Source organism: Talpa occidentalis, unplaced genomic scaffold, assembly GCF_014898055.3.
Source record: "Talpa occidentalis isolate TD23 unplaced genomic scaffold, MPIMG_talOcc4v2.1 talOcc4.4, whole genome shotgun sequence".
NCBI classification, from domain to species: Eukaryota; Metazoa; Chordata; class Mammalia; order Eulipotyphla; family Talpidae; genus Talpa; species Talpa occidentalis.
Window position 1 is genome coordinate 114,612,130 of NW_023604295.1, and position 18,498 is coordinate 114,630,627.

The 18,498-nt window shown below is 37.1% G+C and overlaps 1 protein-coding gene and 1 pseudogene across 2 annotated transcripts in view; one reads left to right on the forward strand and one right to left on the reverse strand.

Moving 5' to 3' along the window:
- The window catches only part of BAG4 (BAG cochaperone 4), a 39,430-nt gene that overhangs the window by 11,019 nt on the left and 9,913 nt on the right, over window positions 1-18,498 (forward strand). The window contains exon 2 of one of the 2 annotated variants that reach the window (XM_037526051.2): window positions 10,097-10,204. The exons of the other annotated variant lie outside the window; for it this stretch is intronic. Coding sequence (XP_037381948.1) covers window positions 10,097-10,204 — 108 coding nt within the window. The remainder of the gene's footprint in view (window positions 1-10,096; window positions 10,205-18,498) is intronic. 2 annotated transcript variants of the gene reach the window in all.
- LOC119257815 (origin recognition complex subunit 3-like) lies at window positions 14,798-15,679 on the reverse strand (annotated as a pseudogene).

An 18,498-nucleotide genomic window follows, 5' to 3' on the forward strand; every position in this document is an offset into this window, starting at 1 on the left:
TATCCACTTTCAATAATGGGTAGAACTGCACAAGATCATAAGGAAACAGAGGATATGAACAGCATTATAAACAACTAGAGCTAATAGACATCTATAGAACATTTCACCCAATAACAGAATATACATTTCTCTTAGGTACACAGGGAATATTCTCCGAGATAAACCATATGCTAGTCATAAAACAAATTTCAACAAATATAAAAGAATAAAAATGATACAGATTATATTCGCAAACTATAATGCAATGAAATTAGAAGTTAGTAGCAAAAAAATTTGGGAAATTCTCAAATATGTGGGAGTTAAATAAAACACTCAAACAACCAGCAGGTTGGAGGAGAAATCAAAAGGAAATTAAAAAAATACTTTGAGATCAGTGAAAACAAAGACACAACCTACTAAAGCTTATGAGATGCAACTACTAAAGTAGTTGTTTTATTATAGCTGTAAATGCCTATATTGAAAAGAATTATCTGTTCAACAACCTAAGCTTTCATCTTAAGATACTGGAAAAAGAGGAGCAAACTAAACCTAAAGCAAGCAGAAAGAAGGAAATCATAAATTCCAGAGTGGAAAGCTTCTTCTTTGAGAAGATCAAGAAAATTGACAAATCTTTAGTTAGAAGAAAGGAGACTCTCTAAAATCAAACTTACTAGAAGCAGAAATGAAAGACAGGGCATTACTACTGATCTTAGAGAACTAAAAAGGTCAATAATGGAATACTATGAATTATTGTATGTCAATAAATTAGGTAATTTATTTTTTAAAAAAGATTTATTTATTTATACAAGCACTGGGTATAGTCAGAAGCGCGGGAGGGTGAGAGAATTCACCGGAGCAGGGAGCAAAACAGGCAGGAAGGACCGAAGTACACTGCTGAGGGGAGCAGTGGGCACGGCAGGAGAGGTCTGTGCACCATGTGGGACCCTTGCCCAGCAGCTGGGGATCGAACCAGCGCTGCAGAGGCTGCGGGCAGCTTCGCAGCCCAGTGCTCAACTGCTGCGCCACCAACGGATGCCCAATTAGGTAATTTAGATAAAATGAACAAATTTCTAGAAAGATACAAATTACCCAGAGTAACTCAAGAAGAAATAGAAAATCTAAATATACCTATAATAAGCAAAGTGATTGAATTGGTAATAAAAAGTAAAACTTCCACAAAGAAAGTCCAAACCTAGACGAACTAGTGAACACATTAATGACTTTTACCAAACATATAAAGAATTGATACCAATTATTCACACTCTTCTAATAAACAGAAGAACACTTCTAAATTTATTCCATGAAACATTTCCTTCATACCAAAACCAGAGAAAGACATCACAAGGAGAAAACTACAGACTAATATCTTTTTTTTTCAAGATTTATTTATTTATACAAGAACTGGGGCACAGACCAGAGTGCAGGAGGGTGAGAGGATTCACCAGAGACAGAGCGTGGAGCACAACAGGCAGACAGACCGAAATACACTGCTGAGGGGAGCAGCAGGTGCGACAGGAGAGGTCTGCCACTCCATGTGGGTATCTTCCTGGCCGGCCGGTAATCGAACCCGTGCTGCAGAGGCTGCGGGCAGCTTCACAGCGTGGTGGTGCTCAACCGGCTGTGCCATGGGGGGAGGCCCTACAGACTAATATCTTTTATGAAAAAAAAAAAAAAAAAAAACAAAATATATTAGCAAACTAAATCCAGCAACTTTTAAGAACTACATGTCTTGACCAAGTAAGTTTTATCACAGAACGCAGGGTTTAACACCTGAAAATCAGTTAATATCATATCAGGGGCCTTCACGGTGGCCTAGGGATTAAAGCTCAGTGCTACCTGGCAAAGGCCAACCACTACAGCCTGAGTTTGATCCCTGGCCAGGGAACTAACCCACATGGTGCAGCAGACCTCTCCTGTCTTGCCCACTGCTCCCCTTATAGATCTGCCTGTTTTGCTCCCCACTCTGTCTCTGGTGAATCCTCCCCCCAACCTCTGACCTATACCCCATTTCTTCTAAGCAAAAATAGATAAAATCTTAATATATATATAATAACATCAGTTGAATAAAAACAAAGCCCTTGTGATTATCTCAGTAGATGTAAAAAAGTATTTGACAAAATCCAATACCCTTTCATGATAAAAACGCTCAAGGAATTTTCCTCAACCCACAATAAACTTCAGGAATAAGACAAAGTTATCTCTTCTTGCCACTTGTATTCATTGTTGTATTGAAGGTTCAAGCTAGGCAAGAAAAAGAAAAAGACACATTTAACCTTTATGTCTAAATGGAATAGAATTGTACGGAAATAAGCCCATGTGTCAGTGGTCAATTGATTTTCAAGAAGGATGACAAGAATAGTTTATTGCACAATATACGGTGCTGCCAGTTGGGTAGCTATATACAAAAAAATATCTTGGACTCTCACACTATATGAAAATTAAGAATGGGTCATAGACCTAACTTTTAAGAGCTAAAACTATAAGATTCTTAGAAGAAACCATTAGGGTTAAAGCTTCCTTACTTTGCATTTGGCAATTTTTTTTTTTTTAAGATTTATTTATTTATGCATACAAGAGCTGGGGCACAGTCCAGAGATGCAGGGGGTGGGGGGGTGGTGAGAGGATTCACCAGAGGGGGGGTGGCGGGGGGAGTGGGGGGGGATGTTGGGGGATGGAACAGAGCAGGCAGACTGACTGAAGTACACTGCTGAGGGGAGCAGCTTGCAAGTCAGGAGAGGTCTGCTGCGCCATGTGGTTTCTCCCTGGCCCGTTGGGGATTGAATTTGCGCTGCAGAGGCTGCAGACCTTCGCGGTGTGGTGCTTAATCCCTTGCACCACCAGGGAGGCCCTGGCAATGGTTTTTTAAGACAAAATTACAACCACTACAAAAAAAAAATTACTATATTAGGCTTCATCAAAATTAAGAATTTTTGTAGTTCAAAGGACATTGTCCACAAAGTGAAAAGGAGAAAATGTTTGCAAGTCATATGCAGGCATATTTGGAGCTGTTTTGGGTTCCGTTCCAGATTACCACAGTAAAGCAAACATTGCATTGAGGCAAGTCTCATGAACTTTTTTGCTTCTTAGTGCATATAAAAATTATGTTTACATTATATTGAAGTCTATTAAGTATGCAGTAGCATTATGTCTAAAGAAATACATATAAATACCTTAATTAAATGTGACACACAGTAAGTGATCACATACTCCAAAAAAAAATGGCAGTGGTAGACTTGCTCAACAGGGTTGCCACAACTTGTGAAAAAAAATGCAGTATCTGCCAAGCACAACAAAGCACAGTAAAACTACTTGAAAAAGTATTTGTATGTAAAATACGTAAAGAACTCTTAAAGCTCAGCATTAAAAAATGAAATAACCCAATTTTACAATGGACAAAGCATCTCAGTAGACAGTTCTGTAAAGAAGGTATACAAGGCCTTCCTGGTGGCGCAGGGGGTTAAGCACTGCACTGTGAAGCAACTCACAGCCTCTGCAGCACGAGTTTGATTCCCAGCTGGCCAGGGAGAAACCCACATGGTGAGGCAGACTTCTCCTGTCTTGCCCACTGCTCCCCTCAGCAGTGTACCTGTTCTGTTCTGCCTGTTCTGTTCCCCACTCTGTCTCTGGTGGATCCTCTCACCTCCTGCATCTTCTGGCCTGTGCCCCAGCTCTTGTATGTATAAATAAATAAATCTTTAAGAAAGTATACAAATAGCCAATGGGCACATGAAAAAATGCTCAACATAATTAACCATAAGGGAACTGCCAATCAAAAACCACAGTGAGATAAACTAATTTAACGCAATAGGATGACTATAAAACAAATGATGGAGGGCCTCCCCGGTGGCGCAGTGGTTGAGCGCTGGGTTGCGAAGCTGCCCACAGCCTCTGCAGCGCCAGTTCGTTCCCCGGCTGCTCCCCGGCCACCGGAGGAGGGTCCCACATGGCGCGCAGACCTCTCCTGCCGCCCGCTGCTCCCCTCAGCAGTGTACTTCGGTCCTTCTGCCTGCTCTGCTCCCTGCTCTGGCTCTGGTGAATTCTCTCACCCTCCCGTGCTTCTGACTGTACCCAGTGCATGTATAAACAAACAAACAAAAAAAATAAATAAATAAATAAATAAATAAATAAAACATGCCTCTATAAATAAAAAAAAAAATTAAAAAAAAATAAAACAAATGATGGAAAAATCAATTATTGGTGAGTTTGTAAAGAAATTGAAGCCTTCATACATTGCTGATGGAAATGTGAAATGGTGCAACTACTTTGGAAACAGTTTACCACTTCCTCACATATGATAAGTTATTATATCTGTTTCTGTCCCATTTAAGAAATATATATATGTTTTTTAGAATAGTTGGTATTCTACCAGTGTATACCCAAGATAACTGAAAACATGTTCACATAAAAATTATTCATGAATGTTTATACCAGCATTATTCATGAATAGTCAAAAGGCAGCAACAATCCAAATGTCCATGAACTGATGAATGTCTAAGCAACTATGGTATTTTCATACAATAGAATATTATTTGGCCACAAAGGAGTGAAGTACTGATACATACTACAACATAGTTGAAGCACAAAAACATGCTAAGTGAAAGAAGCAAGATATATGATTATATTTATATGAAATATCCAAAATAGACAAATCTGTAAAGACAAAGTAGATTAGTGGTAGTGTAGAGGGAGGGAATGGGGAGATAGGGTATAGCTGAAAGACACAGTATTTCTTTTTGTGGTTTTGATAATGTTCTAAAATTGATTGTAGCGATGATTACACGTATCTGTGAATATGCTGAAAAACAACTGAATTATATACTTTAAATGGGCAAGTTAATATGGTATTGAGTTACCTCAATAAAACTGTTGGAAAACATGATAATGACAGTTACGATAACAGTTAACTATGGGTGAAGTTTAGGTTTCTTGTATAAACAGTCAGAATCATGTGATTTATGAGTTATTTGAAATCTTTTTTCTTTATGATGATGTTACCAATTTGGTATTTAGTTATTGCATTAGTTGGCTTTGTTAAAAAGTCAACTTTTTAAAGTTGACTATAGTTAAAAAAAAAAAAACAAACCCTATAGTTAAAAAAAAAAAATCCAAGATTTCAGTGACTTGCAACAAGAAACTTTTATTTCTTGTTCTTGTTCCATGAATCTGCCAAAGTATGGCTCTTCCTGTTTCAGGTTGGGTTTGTATCTGTCCATGTATTTTCTTGTTGCAGGAATCAAAGCTCCTGTTGGGGATACACTAGTCTCATGGTGAAGAGCATATGAGCAAAAGAGTTGTTAGAATTTTCTTTTTCTAAAGGTTTATGTATGCATATAAGAACTGGGGTACAGGCCAGAGGCGCGGGGCATGAGAGGGTTCATCAGAGACAGAGTGGGAAACAGAACAGGCAGATCTATTGAAATACACTGCTTAGGGGAACAGCGGGAGAGACAAGAGAGGTCTGCTGCGCCATTTGTGTTAGCTTCCTGGCCGGGGATTGAACTCATACAGCAGTGGCTGCTAATAGCTTGATAGTGCTGAAACTTAATCCCTTGTGCCACCAGGGAGGCCAAGAATTTACTTTGCCTTCAACCCTTTGTTTGGGACTGGATCACTGTCACTTTTACCCATATTTGTTAGTTTTGCATAATGGTTAAATTACAATTTTTAAATGTGTGAGTTTATTCTTATACCTTCACTTCAAATCTGCCATACAAGAGTCTTTTTCATCTTTCCCCATTCAGTATATTCTTTTCCATGTGAAAATACTGGTTCCCTATAACAGTAGTCTATTTCTTCAGTTATACACACAAAAATTTAAAAAATTAAAGCACTAATAGTAATACTAATACTAATAGCAATACTAATAGCAATACTAATTTTATGTAAAGTTTAATATTTCTTCTTTTACCTTTAGAATATATACCACTAAGGTGAATTCAGAAAACTGTTGAGTTACTTGAATTTTTTGTGTGTTTTTAATTGTCAATGTGTTAGTTTTTTTTTTTAAAGATTCATTCATTCATTCATTTATTTATACAAGCATTGGGTACAGTCAGAAGCACGAGAAGGTAAGAGAATTCACCAGAGCCAGAGCAGGGAACAGAACAGTCAGACTGATGAAGTACACTGCTGAGGGGAGCAGTGGGCCTGTCAGGAGAGGTCTGTGCGCCATGTGGGACCCTCGCTGGCGACTGGGGATCAAACTGGTGCTGTGGAGGCTGCAGGCAGCTTCGCAGCCCAGCACTCAACTGCTGCGCCACTGGGGAGGCCCAGGTTTTTTTTTTTTTTTAAGTTAAAATGCAATTTAAATTCATAGATATTTCCAAATCAAATTAAAGACTATAAGATTTTAAATTTATTAGTTTTATCTCAAATCACTGTGGAAATACTGATTTCCAGTGCCACCAAAATAATAATTCATTTGCAACTGTAATACCCTCATAACAGCATCAAAATAACAATTCCAACAATGTTGGTAATTACTAATATAAATATTGAAAAAAATTCAAGTTTTTTGTTTTGGTCTAGAGTGTATTCCAGTAATGATCTCAAATAACTGTGCTTTATATTTACATGAAAGTTTCTCTTTGTGAGGTTCTGTCAATTCATTTCTCAGAGTTTTTGCTTTGTTTTGCTTTCTTTTAGAGATTTAAAAAGATTTCATTATCTTTTATAATTATATAAATTATTTACAATTGTTCTAAGTTACATATACAAAAAAGGGTAGATTTAAGGGAAGTCTGCTTGTACTCTGCCCACAGTTTTGTAACTTTTTTAAAAAAAGATTTATTTTTATTTATTTATGCATGCAAGAACTGGGGTGTAGGCCAGAGATGTGGGGCAGTGAGAGGATCTACCACAGACAGGGTAGACAGCACAGCAGGCAGATCTGCTCAGATACACTGCTGAGGGGAGTAGCGGACGAGACAGGAGACAGGAGAGGTCCGCTGTGCCATGTGGGCTAGCTCCCTGGCCAAGAATTGAACCCCTGCCACTCTTGCCACAGTGGCTGGCTGGTGATAGCTTGATAGTGCTGAGACTTTAACCCCCTGTGCCTTGATAGTGCTGAGACTTTAACCCCCTGCCTCCAGGGAGGCTGAGGTCCTGTTTTGAAACTTTTTATTACAGAAACTTTCAAACATATGTAAAAGCAGAGCAGCTAGGCTACTATAATAATTCTCCCAGATATCCATTACTCATCTTCAACAATTATCAGGTTATTGTTAATCTTGTTTGCTTATATACCCAATTACTTGCCCCACTGTTCTGTATGTAGTTTATAATAAATATCAAATCATGTTATATACCTGAAACTAATATTATGTATCAGTTGTAGCTAAAATAAAAAGACATGTTGTAATACTTGTTTAGGGTAAGTTTGAGAGCAGGCACGTATTCTAATGGAGATGATCTGCTCTGATAGAGAAGTAGATGATTCATGAAAGAGTAGAGACTGCAAGAGTTGGTCTTTGAAAAGTTAAGAGATTATGTGGTTCAGAACTACGTGGAAGGATTGACCCAAAGACTCATTCTTGCTTTCTGGGAAAACTGATGGATAATGGTACACTGGTAGATTTAGTATGTAGAAAGAAAGAGGAAGAAATTTTTTTTTTTATTTTTATTTTTGCGTAGAAGAACTGGGGTGTAGGCCAGAGGTGTGCGGAATAAGAGGATTCACCAGAGACAGAGTGGGGAGTAAAACAGGCAGGTCTACTGAAATACACTGCTGAGGGGAGCAGCAGGCGAGACAGGAGATGTCTGCTGCGCCATATATTGTGCTAGCTCCCTGGCCAGGGATTGAACTCAGGCCGTAGCAATGATAGTGCTGAGACTTTACCCCTAGGCCACCGAAGGAGTTTCTGTCTGATTTCTTTTGTATTTTTAAATGAAATAAGAGATAAAATTATCAATTGAAAAATGGGTGGGAAAAGAGGATATTGGAGATTAAGAAGAGTAAAACAGTTATCCCAGAGAGTGATATGACCATATGAGGGAATATAGTTGCTCGGCAGTGCTGTGTGCCTTCCGGAGGTTTGTGCTCATGAATTTATAGTGATACTGGAGAGCTTGTTGTGTTTTTCTCCACCAATATTTAGATGAGGTACAGATGTGGACTCAGTGGATAATTGGGTTTAAACTGAGTTAGGTTTTTTTCTGGGTGAGTATATCTGAGAAAAGAGAGTCAAGGCATCTAGGTAGTGGAAAGCTGAATAAGGAAGGAAGTGAGGAGGACACATAAGTGGGATAAGAGATGGGAAGGTGGAGATGAAATAAAAAAGTGGCATGACTCAGAGAACAGTAGAAAAGAAAAGAAATGAGGAGAGTTCTGGGGATTAGGGTTAGTTCATTACAACTCGGGTGAATCTGTTTCAGCTTATGTCTTTTCATCTTTTTACTCAAGATCGAAATTCTTGGTAGGTAAAAATCAAGTTATCAAATATCCCTTAAACAAGGGAAGGAATAGAGGGCATTAATTAAGGAAATTTGCCTGATTGAGAAATTTGATAATTAGGATCTGAAGTTTGCCTGGAACATTTTTTCTTAAATCGTGCTGTTTTTTAGTTTCTACAAGTAAAGGGGATGTACGTGCCCACTTATGTAATGTCATATGAATAATTACATGCTTTGGAAACAAGGTAGTATAAAATTGGTAAAGAGTGCAGAGCTAAGATGGTGATACTAAAACTCTCAGTGATTACAACTGCCAGTAACTTTTTTGGGAAAAAATTGATTATATGTTTCAAGCCCAAAACTATACTTAAAAGTATAAAGTACAAAGGAAAATAACTTATAGGAAGCATATATAGTATATATGCATATATAATCTACATTACTTACATATTGTACACGTTAAATCAGACCCAAATGTTTTGAATTGATGTAGTGTCTTATTAGAGTTGATTTACTTATCGCAGATTTGCAGTAACTTTGAGTTGAAGTGAAAGTCTGTAGAGATGAATGTCATAGTCAGATTTTCTTCTTGGAAGGGTTAAATTGTTCTTTATCAGTTCCTGAAACAGAGTTAGTTGCAGGCTGCCAACAGAAAGCTTAGCTATAGAGAGTGGAGGAATATGAAAAAACTAGAATGAGTATGAATAAAACATACAAAGAAATTGAGTATTGAAAATGTATATGCTTGGAATGAAGTTTAATAGTAATATTTTAAAATTCCATAGTTGTTGAGATAGGTAAAGACTATTAACAATGGCAAAGAACTTTAATTATTCTGTACTAATTAAATTAGTGGTGATGAGATTAGCAACTAGAGAGCAATAAAGGAATCAAATTGCTAATTATCTTGATATATAGCGTTCCTTTATGTATTTATTGATATGGTACCATTGGTATAATATATAAAAATAATAGACTTTTAGTAGTCAATAATTGCTAGAGTATGTAATTTATCATATGCATGTGTGGCAATTTAATGATGAGTGATTTTGTAGTGGGAGGTTTAGTGCTTTTTGTCTTTTTTTTTTTAAGATTGATTTATTTATACAAGCACTGGGTTCGGTCAGAAGCACGGGAGGGTGAGAGAATTCACCAGAGCCAGAGCAGAGAGCAGAACAGGCAGACTGACGAAGTACACTGCTGAGGGGAGCAGCGGTTGCGGCAGGAGAGGTCTGCACGCTATGTGGGACCCTCGCCCAGTGGCCGGGAATCGAACCAGCGCTGCAGAGGCTGCGGGCAGCCTCGCAATCCAGTGCTCAGCCGCTGCGTGCCACCAGGGAGGCCCCTGTCTTTTGCCTTTTTTTTTTTTTTTTTAAAGATTATGCATACAAGAGCTGGGGTACAGGCCAGAGATGGGGGTGTGTGTGAGAGGACTCACCAGAGACAGTGAGGAACAGAATAGGCAGACTGACTGAAATACACTGCTGAGGGGAGCAGTGAGTGACACAGGAGAGGTCTGCTGCGCCATGTGGGTAGCTCCCTGGCAGGCCTGGCTGGGTAGCTGCAGAGGCCGCGGATTTGCTTCACAGTGCGGTGCTTAACCCTTGCGCCACCAGGGAGGCCCCTGTCTTTTGCTTTATTTTTATACTTACACTGGCCTCCATCAGCTTTCAGAATGATGTAAGAATGTTATTAAAATTGAATTCATTTTCCTTTTATTTCCTAGGAGCAGCCATCATATCCTAGCTACAATTCTAACTATTGGAATTCTTCTGCCCGACCTAGGGCTCCTTACCCAAGTACATATCCTGTAAGACCGGAAATGCAGGGCCAGGTATGACAGACTTTTTGAAATTTTTCTTTATGAATCAAGTTCTTTTCAGAACTCTGGAGATTTCATAGTAACAATGTGTGGAGTTCTATTATTTAATGGACTCTATCATCTTAATGTTTTAAGCTTGCAGATAAGGAAATATTTAAGCAAATATTACCTAGAAAAGGTAGCTTGAGACATAATAGGTTAATTTTTAGGGACCTAGAAATGACAAATATAGATGTGCTTATTTTTGAAAATTTGACTTCTCATGATAAATATTTAATTTTAAATATTTCAGGGATACTGAAAAAGTACAGGGAATATGTGTATCTTTTTATCTTGCACGTAACTTTTGTTAGTTTTTGTTTGTCACGTTTCAGATTTTAGGAAGTAAAATGAATGTAATTGAAGACCCATAAGACACCCAATTCCATTTCCTAAAATTATTATTTATTATCTTAATACATGTTTTTACTATTTACATATACACTTATATAGTATTATTTCACACTGTTAAACTTGATAATGAGCAATTTTATTTTAGCATTCTCTTGAAGCTTGCTTTTTTAACATTGTTTTAAACTATTCTGTTATACACATAGGAGACAGGAATTTCCCTAGGATATGGTATTGTTGGGTTTTGGTGTACGTTAAATATAGCCAAATTACTTTTCAAAATGATTGTACCAATGAGGAAATGTCTTAAAAAATTAATCATCCATAATCCAGACACTCTAATAAAACAATAGTTGTCATATTTGTGTATTTATTTATTTTTTCTGTCAAGATACCATATGTGCAAATAAGGTCTTAAAAATTATGATTGCAGGGCCTCCCCGGTGGCGCAGCGTTTGAGCGCTGGGTTGCGAAGCTGCCCGCGGCCTCTGCGGCGCCGGTTCAATCCCCGGCTGCTCCCCGGCCACTGGAGGAGGGCCCCACATGGCGCGCAAACCTCTCCTGCCGCCCGCTGCTCCCCTCAGCAGTGTACTTCAGTCCTTCTGCCTGCTCTGCTCCCCGCTCTGGCTCTGGTGAATTCTCTCACCCTCCTGTGCTTCTGACTGTACCCAGTGCATGTATAAACAAACAAACAAAAACTAACTAAATAAATAAATAAAAACATGCCTCTATTAAAAAAATATAAATTTAAAAAAAAAATTATGATTGCAGTATATACAGTTTTAAATCACCTGCATTTGAAGAGTTTTCAATTGAATCCACAGAATTTTAGACCCAGAATTTTCTGTAAACTGATGTTTTCTGCAGAATGAAATTTTAAGATCACCATAAACTACTAACAGAGATCCCATATAATCAAATTCTATTTTCAGTTATGTTCTAATTTATTAGTGATATATAGGCTGAAATAATGGAAATATGTTTCTTCATGGGGCTGAATAATTAACTCAATTTAAAAAAAAATCATGTCTTTTTCTCATTGACTTGGTGATGTAATCCTTTAAGATTGATTTTGAACCAGAAAAACTTAATTGAAGTCAGTTCAAGATTTATTTATTAAGGAAAATATAAAATTTGTCAGGTTTTTTTTATATGCTAGTATGTATTAATTTTAGGATGATGTTGAACAGATAGTAGAATGCAAACTAAAGAAAAAATCGTGTTTCTACCTATAAAACTTCCATTTCTTGTGTCAGTCTCATTTCTGTGACTGAAATTGAAAAGCAGGCATAGTTATTACTTAATGCTACTTTCTTGTGGTTTGGCCATATCCCATAAAATTTACCCTTTAAAGTGTACGATTTACTTGTTTTTAGTGTACTTACAAAGTTGTGCAGCTATCATCACTATTTTTTATTCTAAATAGAAACTGTACCTGTCACCTCATTCCTCCCACCTTTCATCGTATGGTGCCCTTTAATCTACTTTTTGTCTCTATGAATTTACCTATTTTGGACATTTTGTATAAATGAAATCATATTATAAATATCTTACGACTGACTTCTTTTATTTAGCATAATGTTCATGTTATAGCATATGTCAACACTTCATTTCTTCCTATAGCCAAATAATATGCCACTCTATTGATATACCACATTTATTTATTTATTTATTAGTTGATAAAAATTTGAGTTTTTTTAATCCTTTGTTAAGAATAATGTTGTTATAAACATTTGTGTACACCTTTTTATGTGGACATATGTTTTCATTTCTCTTGGGTGTATACCTAAGAGGTGAAATACTGGAAATTCTGATTTAACAATTTTAGAAGCTGCCAAACTTTTCCAAACCAACTACATCAATTTACGCTCTCATAAACAGCGAATGAGGGTTTCAGTTTCTTCCCCTTTTTGCCAATATTTGTTATTTTTTGTTTTTGACTAACCATCCAAACTGGGTGGGAAGTAATATCTCATTGTGGGTTTGATTTGCAGATCCCCATGAACATTTGCTCATATATTTATTGAGATCCTTTGCCCATTTTTAAATTGGGATGGTTGTCTTTATTGTTGAATTATGAAAGTTCAGTTATATATTCTAGATATAAGTCTGCTATGAAATATGATTTGCAAATACTTTCTTCCATTCTGTGGGTTTTCTTTTCACTCTCTTGACCATATCCTTAGAAACATAAATATTTTTCATTTCATTGTTTTTATTTTGTTGTACACTTTATTGCCATGTTTTCTTCTAAGAATTAAAAAAATAGGGGCCTCCCTGGTGGTGCAAAGGGTTAAGTCTCAACACTGTGAAGCTATGTAGTACAAGCTCGATGCCCAGCCAGGGAGCTAATCCACATAGTGCAGCAGACCTTTCCTGTCTCTCCTGCTACTCCCCTCAGCAGTGTATTTCAATAGATCTACCTGTTCTGCACCCCACTCTGTCTGTGGTGAATACTTTTATTTTTTTATTTAAAAGATTTGTTTATTTATTTATACAAGCACTGGGTACAGTCAGAAGCGTGGTAGGGTGAGAGAATTCTCCAGAGCGGGGAACAGAACAGGCAGAGTGATGAAATACACTGCTGAGGGGAGCAGCGGGCAGCAGGAGAGGTCTGTGTGCCATGTGGGACCCTCGCCAGTGGCCGGGGATCGAATCGGCTCAGAGCCAAACGGCGCTGCAGAGCTTCGCAGCCCAGCGCTCAACTGCTGCGCCACCAGGGGAGGCCCTGTGGTGAATCCTTTTAAATCCTTCTCCCATCCCCCCCTCCCCACACCTCTGGCCTACACCCCAGCTCTTGTGTGCATAAATAAATAAAAAAACTTTGAAAAAAATTTTTAAAAAATATGGGCCTTTCTGGTGGCTTAGGGGTTAAGTCTCAGCACTATCACTGCCGAGGCCTGAGTTTGATCCCCAGCCAGGGAGTTAGCCCACATATGGCACAGCAGACCTCTCCTGTCTTGCCTACTGTTCCCCTTAGCAGTGTATTTTAGTAGGTCTGCCTGTTGTGCTTCCCACTCTGTCTCTGGTGAATCCTCTCACCTCTACACCTCTACACTTCTGGCCTACACCACACATTATTTCTATACACATAAAGAAATAAATCTTTTTTTAAAAAATAATTAAAAATTAGTTTTAATGCTTACATTTAGGTCAATAATCCATTGTGAATTTTTGTATGTGGCATATAAGATGTGAAGTATGGTCCAACTTCATTCTTTTACATGTCATTATCCATGTGTCTCAGCAACATCTATTGAAAGACTGTTCTTTTCCAATTACATTACCTTGGTATTCTTGTCTAATGTCAATTGACCATAAATGCACGAGTTTATTTCTGAACTCTCATTTCTGCTCCATTGATTTAGATGTTTATGCCAGCGCCAAACTATTTGGATTAATATAAATTTAGTAAAATTTGAGATTGGGAAGTGTGAGTTTTCCATTCTTTTTCAAGATTGTTTTGGCTATCATGGGTTCATTGCAATTTCAAGTGAATTTTAGAATCTGTTTCCAATGTCAGCACAAAAGGCAGGTGGTATTTTCACTGGGAGTGACTGTTTCAATTTGGGGACTACCGTCTGTTACTTTTACAGTTAGTGTAAGAGGAAAACAAAACTTAAAATCATGAGTCACAATCTTTCTCAATAATGTTAATTTTTCTCATTTCATAAATTGATCTTATTAATAAAGATTGTTTTTCCTTTTGTTTTCCTTTTTTTCTCTCCTTAAAAAGGAATTTAGTACATGTAGTTATTATATATATTCAGAGTTCACTTATAATTTACTCATGACTAGAAAGCAACAGCAATATTGTGAGAGAGCTTTTAGATATTCCAAGTTACTGCATTCTAAATCCAAAGGTATTTTAGACATAGACCTGTATGGGGTTAAGTGCCTTTTCTGGTGAAATATATGGGGATTATACATTTATCTTCTGACCAAAATAGACTCTTGTAGTAATACATAGATATAACTGGTTTCTTTTTAAAAAATTAAATGGTTTCACTCATAGTTGGGGTCTAACTTCTGCCTCATGTTAGCTTTGCCTCATGATCATTCTTCTGTTGGTAGGCTTTATAAATCTTAAAATTCTGTAGAAATAGTTCTATTCAACCAAGGATGCCTAGTTTCATGCAATTTTTTTTCAGAGTGTGGAATTTATACCCCCCCCCTTTTTTTTTTTAGAAATTGTTCATGTTACTAAGTCCCTGATCAGTCCACAAAGTTGATTAGCCTGCTGTGTTCCAGGTGCAGTATATTTGCTATGCAGGTTTTGGGGACAATCTTTGAAATATAGCTTTCCTCATTTTTCAGAGCTTCATTCTTCAGCTAATAGTAAGGATTGTTGAGAGGAGCATGTAGGGCGATTTCATGGAGCAGGGTGTGAGCAGCACTGAAGTACATCATCTCATACAGAGGCTGTCTCTGGAGGCAGAAGATATTGTCTCACCAGACTGTTGATGAAGTTCGTGAGGTATTCTCTGAGTTCTTTAAACTAAATTTGTTTCTTATTTGCTCTTGACTCCCTCATTTCTATCACAAACTTCTGGAGGTGAAAGAAGTCTGTCTTCTCACCCCAGAAGCATTTTCTTCCTCTTTGGCCTCTGTATCAAGGCTCTGAAACTGGGCCAGGAACACCTTTATTTTCTTGTTTGTGCAGCCAAACTACTGTTAGTATAACTTAAAAACCTTGATGCATTCCTGAAATAATGATCATTAGGTCATCCTTAGCCACATCTTTAGCAACTGTAAGGCTAATACATATTCTCTTGACTCCTTGTTCTTTTGTAAAATTCATGTTGCAGCTCTGTGATCCATAACTAAGGTACTTGGGAAAAGAGGTATTAATTCATGGAAGACATCTGAAAACCAGGAAATAATTTGGATAATAAACATGCAGGTTTTCTAGTAATGATTGTAGTTTTTGTTGTTGTTTTGTTTAAAATCTTCTTGTTGGCTATTAATGCAACTTGCTTTCTTAAAGCTTCTTTTCCACCATCTTCTAAAAGAAGGATGGAAGGCTTGAATGTTATCACACTGATTTTCTGATAAAGAAGATAATCTTTTGGTTTCTGGGAGATTGCACAGAACCATTGAGTGCCTGGGGATAGAAATGGGCTAAACCAAAAACTGAGGTCACTTTATGACTTTCTGAATTGTGAAATCATGATACCAAAAGACATTGGTCAAACCTGTAACACTTTTTTAATTAAAAGGGAAAATAGGTTATAAAACAAGCTTATGAAGTACTGTCATCAAGAGCGCCTATGAGACAAAAATTGAAATACTTCTGTAAGTGGAGAACTGCATGAGGAAGCAACCAGTGGATGATAATAGATTTGGGAAATCCAAAAATGAATATTAGTAGAAATTCAAGTTGCTAGTTCTGATAAGATGTGGTTGCTAGAGGGAAATCCTTCTTTTTGTCTCTTTTTTTGCAACTATTTACTGTTTAATGTTCATGTACCAAATGAAAAGAGACCCCATTGAACCTGTACCTTTTTGTGGGTGAGAGACCTGGCCATTTTTCTCCTCTTTGGACTCTACAGCTATAGCACAGTTCACCACCTTTTGGAAAAGTATTTCATACTGGTAATTTTTGTCTTGCAATGAGACACCATATGGTGTAACATTAATCTGACATTTGAATGTTATGTCTTTTCTACATTTACATCTAGAACAAGAACAGCAGTTGGACTGTCTCTGAGTTTTGAAAACTCTGGGCTCTTGGTTTCTTCTGTAATCCATAATGAGAGTTTTCAGAAATTCAGTGACTGTCAAAGATGTTACTTAATTTTTATAATTGCTCAGTATCAGGTTTCATTTGTTGCCATATCAGCTGACAGGTTTTAAATCATAGCTGTTGTCCTTAGATACATGTTTCCCTTCATTAAAATAGTCTACTTGGACACTGATGAAGTAGCTATGGTCCTAGCAACCCACTGGATTCTAGTCACATTTGAGATTTCATGACATTTTTAATAGCATATTATTTTTTTTACTATAAAGTAATACATTATTACTAAAAATTTTTAAAATATCCATAGTTTAATAAATTTGTTTTTGGTCTTTTTGTTGTCATGTTTACACAGCTTTAAACTATTGTAATGTATATTTTTATGTGACTTTTCATTAATCATATGTACTTTTCTTATTATAGGTAAAGTATCAGGAACTCTTTTTTTTTAATTTTAAGAAAAATTCAAACATAAAGTAGTGAGACTAGCATAATAATCTCCCATGTACCCATTTCTCAGCGTCAATAAATATTACTACATGGCCGTCTTGTTTCTTCTATATCCTTGGAGTATTTTAATGCAAATACCAGACATACGTTATTTCACTTATAAATACTTAAGTGTGTATTTTTAAAATACAAGGAAGTTTAAAAACAGTACCATAATGCCATTTTTCAAAGAAAAAACTAAAAATAATTCTTTAATATCATTTAAATATCTAGTCTAGTCTGAGTATTTAAGACAGAATAACATTCCCTTAATGAATTGCCCAGAATGTACTTAATCATTTCATTATTACATCTTTTAGGTTGTTTACAATTTTGTAATTATATATAAGTAATACTGCAGTGACCAACTTTATACCTTCCTAGTATATTCATATTAAATGTGCATATTTCCTTAGGAAGGATTTCTTGAAGTTGAACAGTAGTACTAAAGAAGTCATATGGGGGCCTCCCTGCTGGCGCAAGGAGTTAAGCACAGCACTATGAAGCTATCAGCAGCCACTGCAGTACAGGTTCGATCCCCGAATAGGGAGCTACCCACATGGTGCAGCAGACCTCTCCTGTCTCACCCGCTGCTCCCCTCAGCAGTGTATTTCAGTCAGTCTGCCTGTTCCTCTCCCCACTGTCTTTCTGGTGAATCCTCTCTCAAACACACACACCCCCGCACCTCTGGCCTGTACCCCAGTTCTGTATGCATAAATAAATAAATCTTAAAAAAAAAAGTCATATGATATTTTATCAAGTTTCCAACTGCACGTGTGGGGTTAAGAGATTATTTATCCACTGCAGCCTATAGACAGAAGACTTTAATAGCCTCCCAGTTACTTTTACAAAGGGGTGGGTCAGTGTCTCGCAGCCTCTTCCTTTGAATCTGACCCTGCATGGAATTCTTTGGTCAGGTACTGATAATAGTCTTATCATTTATCCTCTTGCCACAAAAACTTGGCTAAGAATTTAGTTTCCACAGGACCTCCCCTGGTGGCACAGCGGTTGAGCGCTGGGCTGCGAAGCTGCCCACAGCCTCTGCAGTGCAGGTTCAATCCCCGGCAACTGATGAGGGTCCCACATGGCGCGACAGACCTCTCCTGCCGTGCCCGCTGCTCCCCTCAGCAGTGTATTTCTTCATCAGTCTGCCTTTTCTGCTCCCCGCTCTGGCTCTGGTGAATTCTCTCACCCTCCCGCGCTTCTGACTGTACCCAGTGCTTGTATAAATAAGTAAATTAAAAAATAATAATAAAATAAAACTGTTAAAAAAAAAGAATTTATTTTCCACAGAATTATGACCTCCCAACTTCTTTGATCCATCCCACTTTTTGATGGGTTAGGTAGGAATCAAATAGGAGTTTCATTTTCTTCAGTCATTAACGTTGTATAAGGTGTCAGGATCCTTACTCTTCTACCTAAAGTGGAAAGCATTATGTAGTTTTTTTTTTTTTTAAACTGGTCTTTGGAATTTTTGTGATAAATTTTCAAAACTCATATAGTATGTAGTTTTAGAAACACATGAATTCAGGAAAATTTGATTCTATTTTTATCATTTTTAAAAAGTGAAGTAGAAATTAATAGAAAACATTAATATAGTCATTTATATTTTAGAGTTTAGTTTCATCTTGTTTGGATTATTAAACTAAGGATTTCTGCGTATCAGCAAAAATATATGAGCAATTGT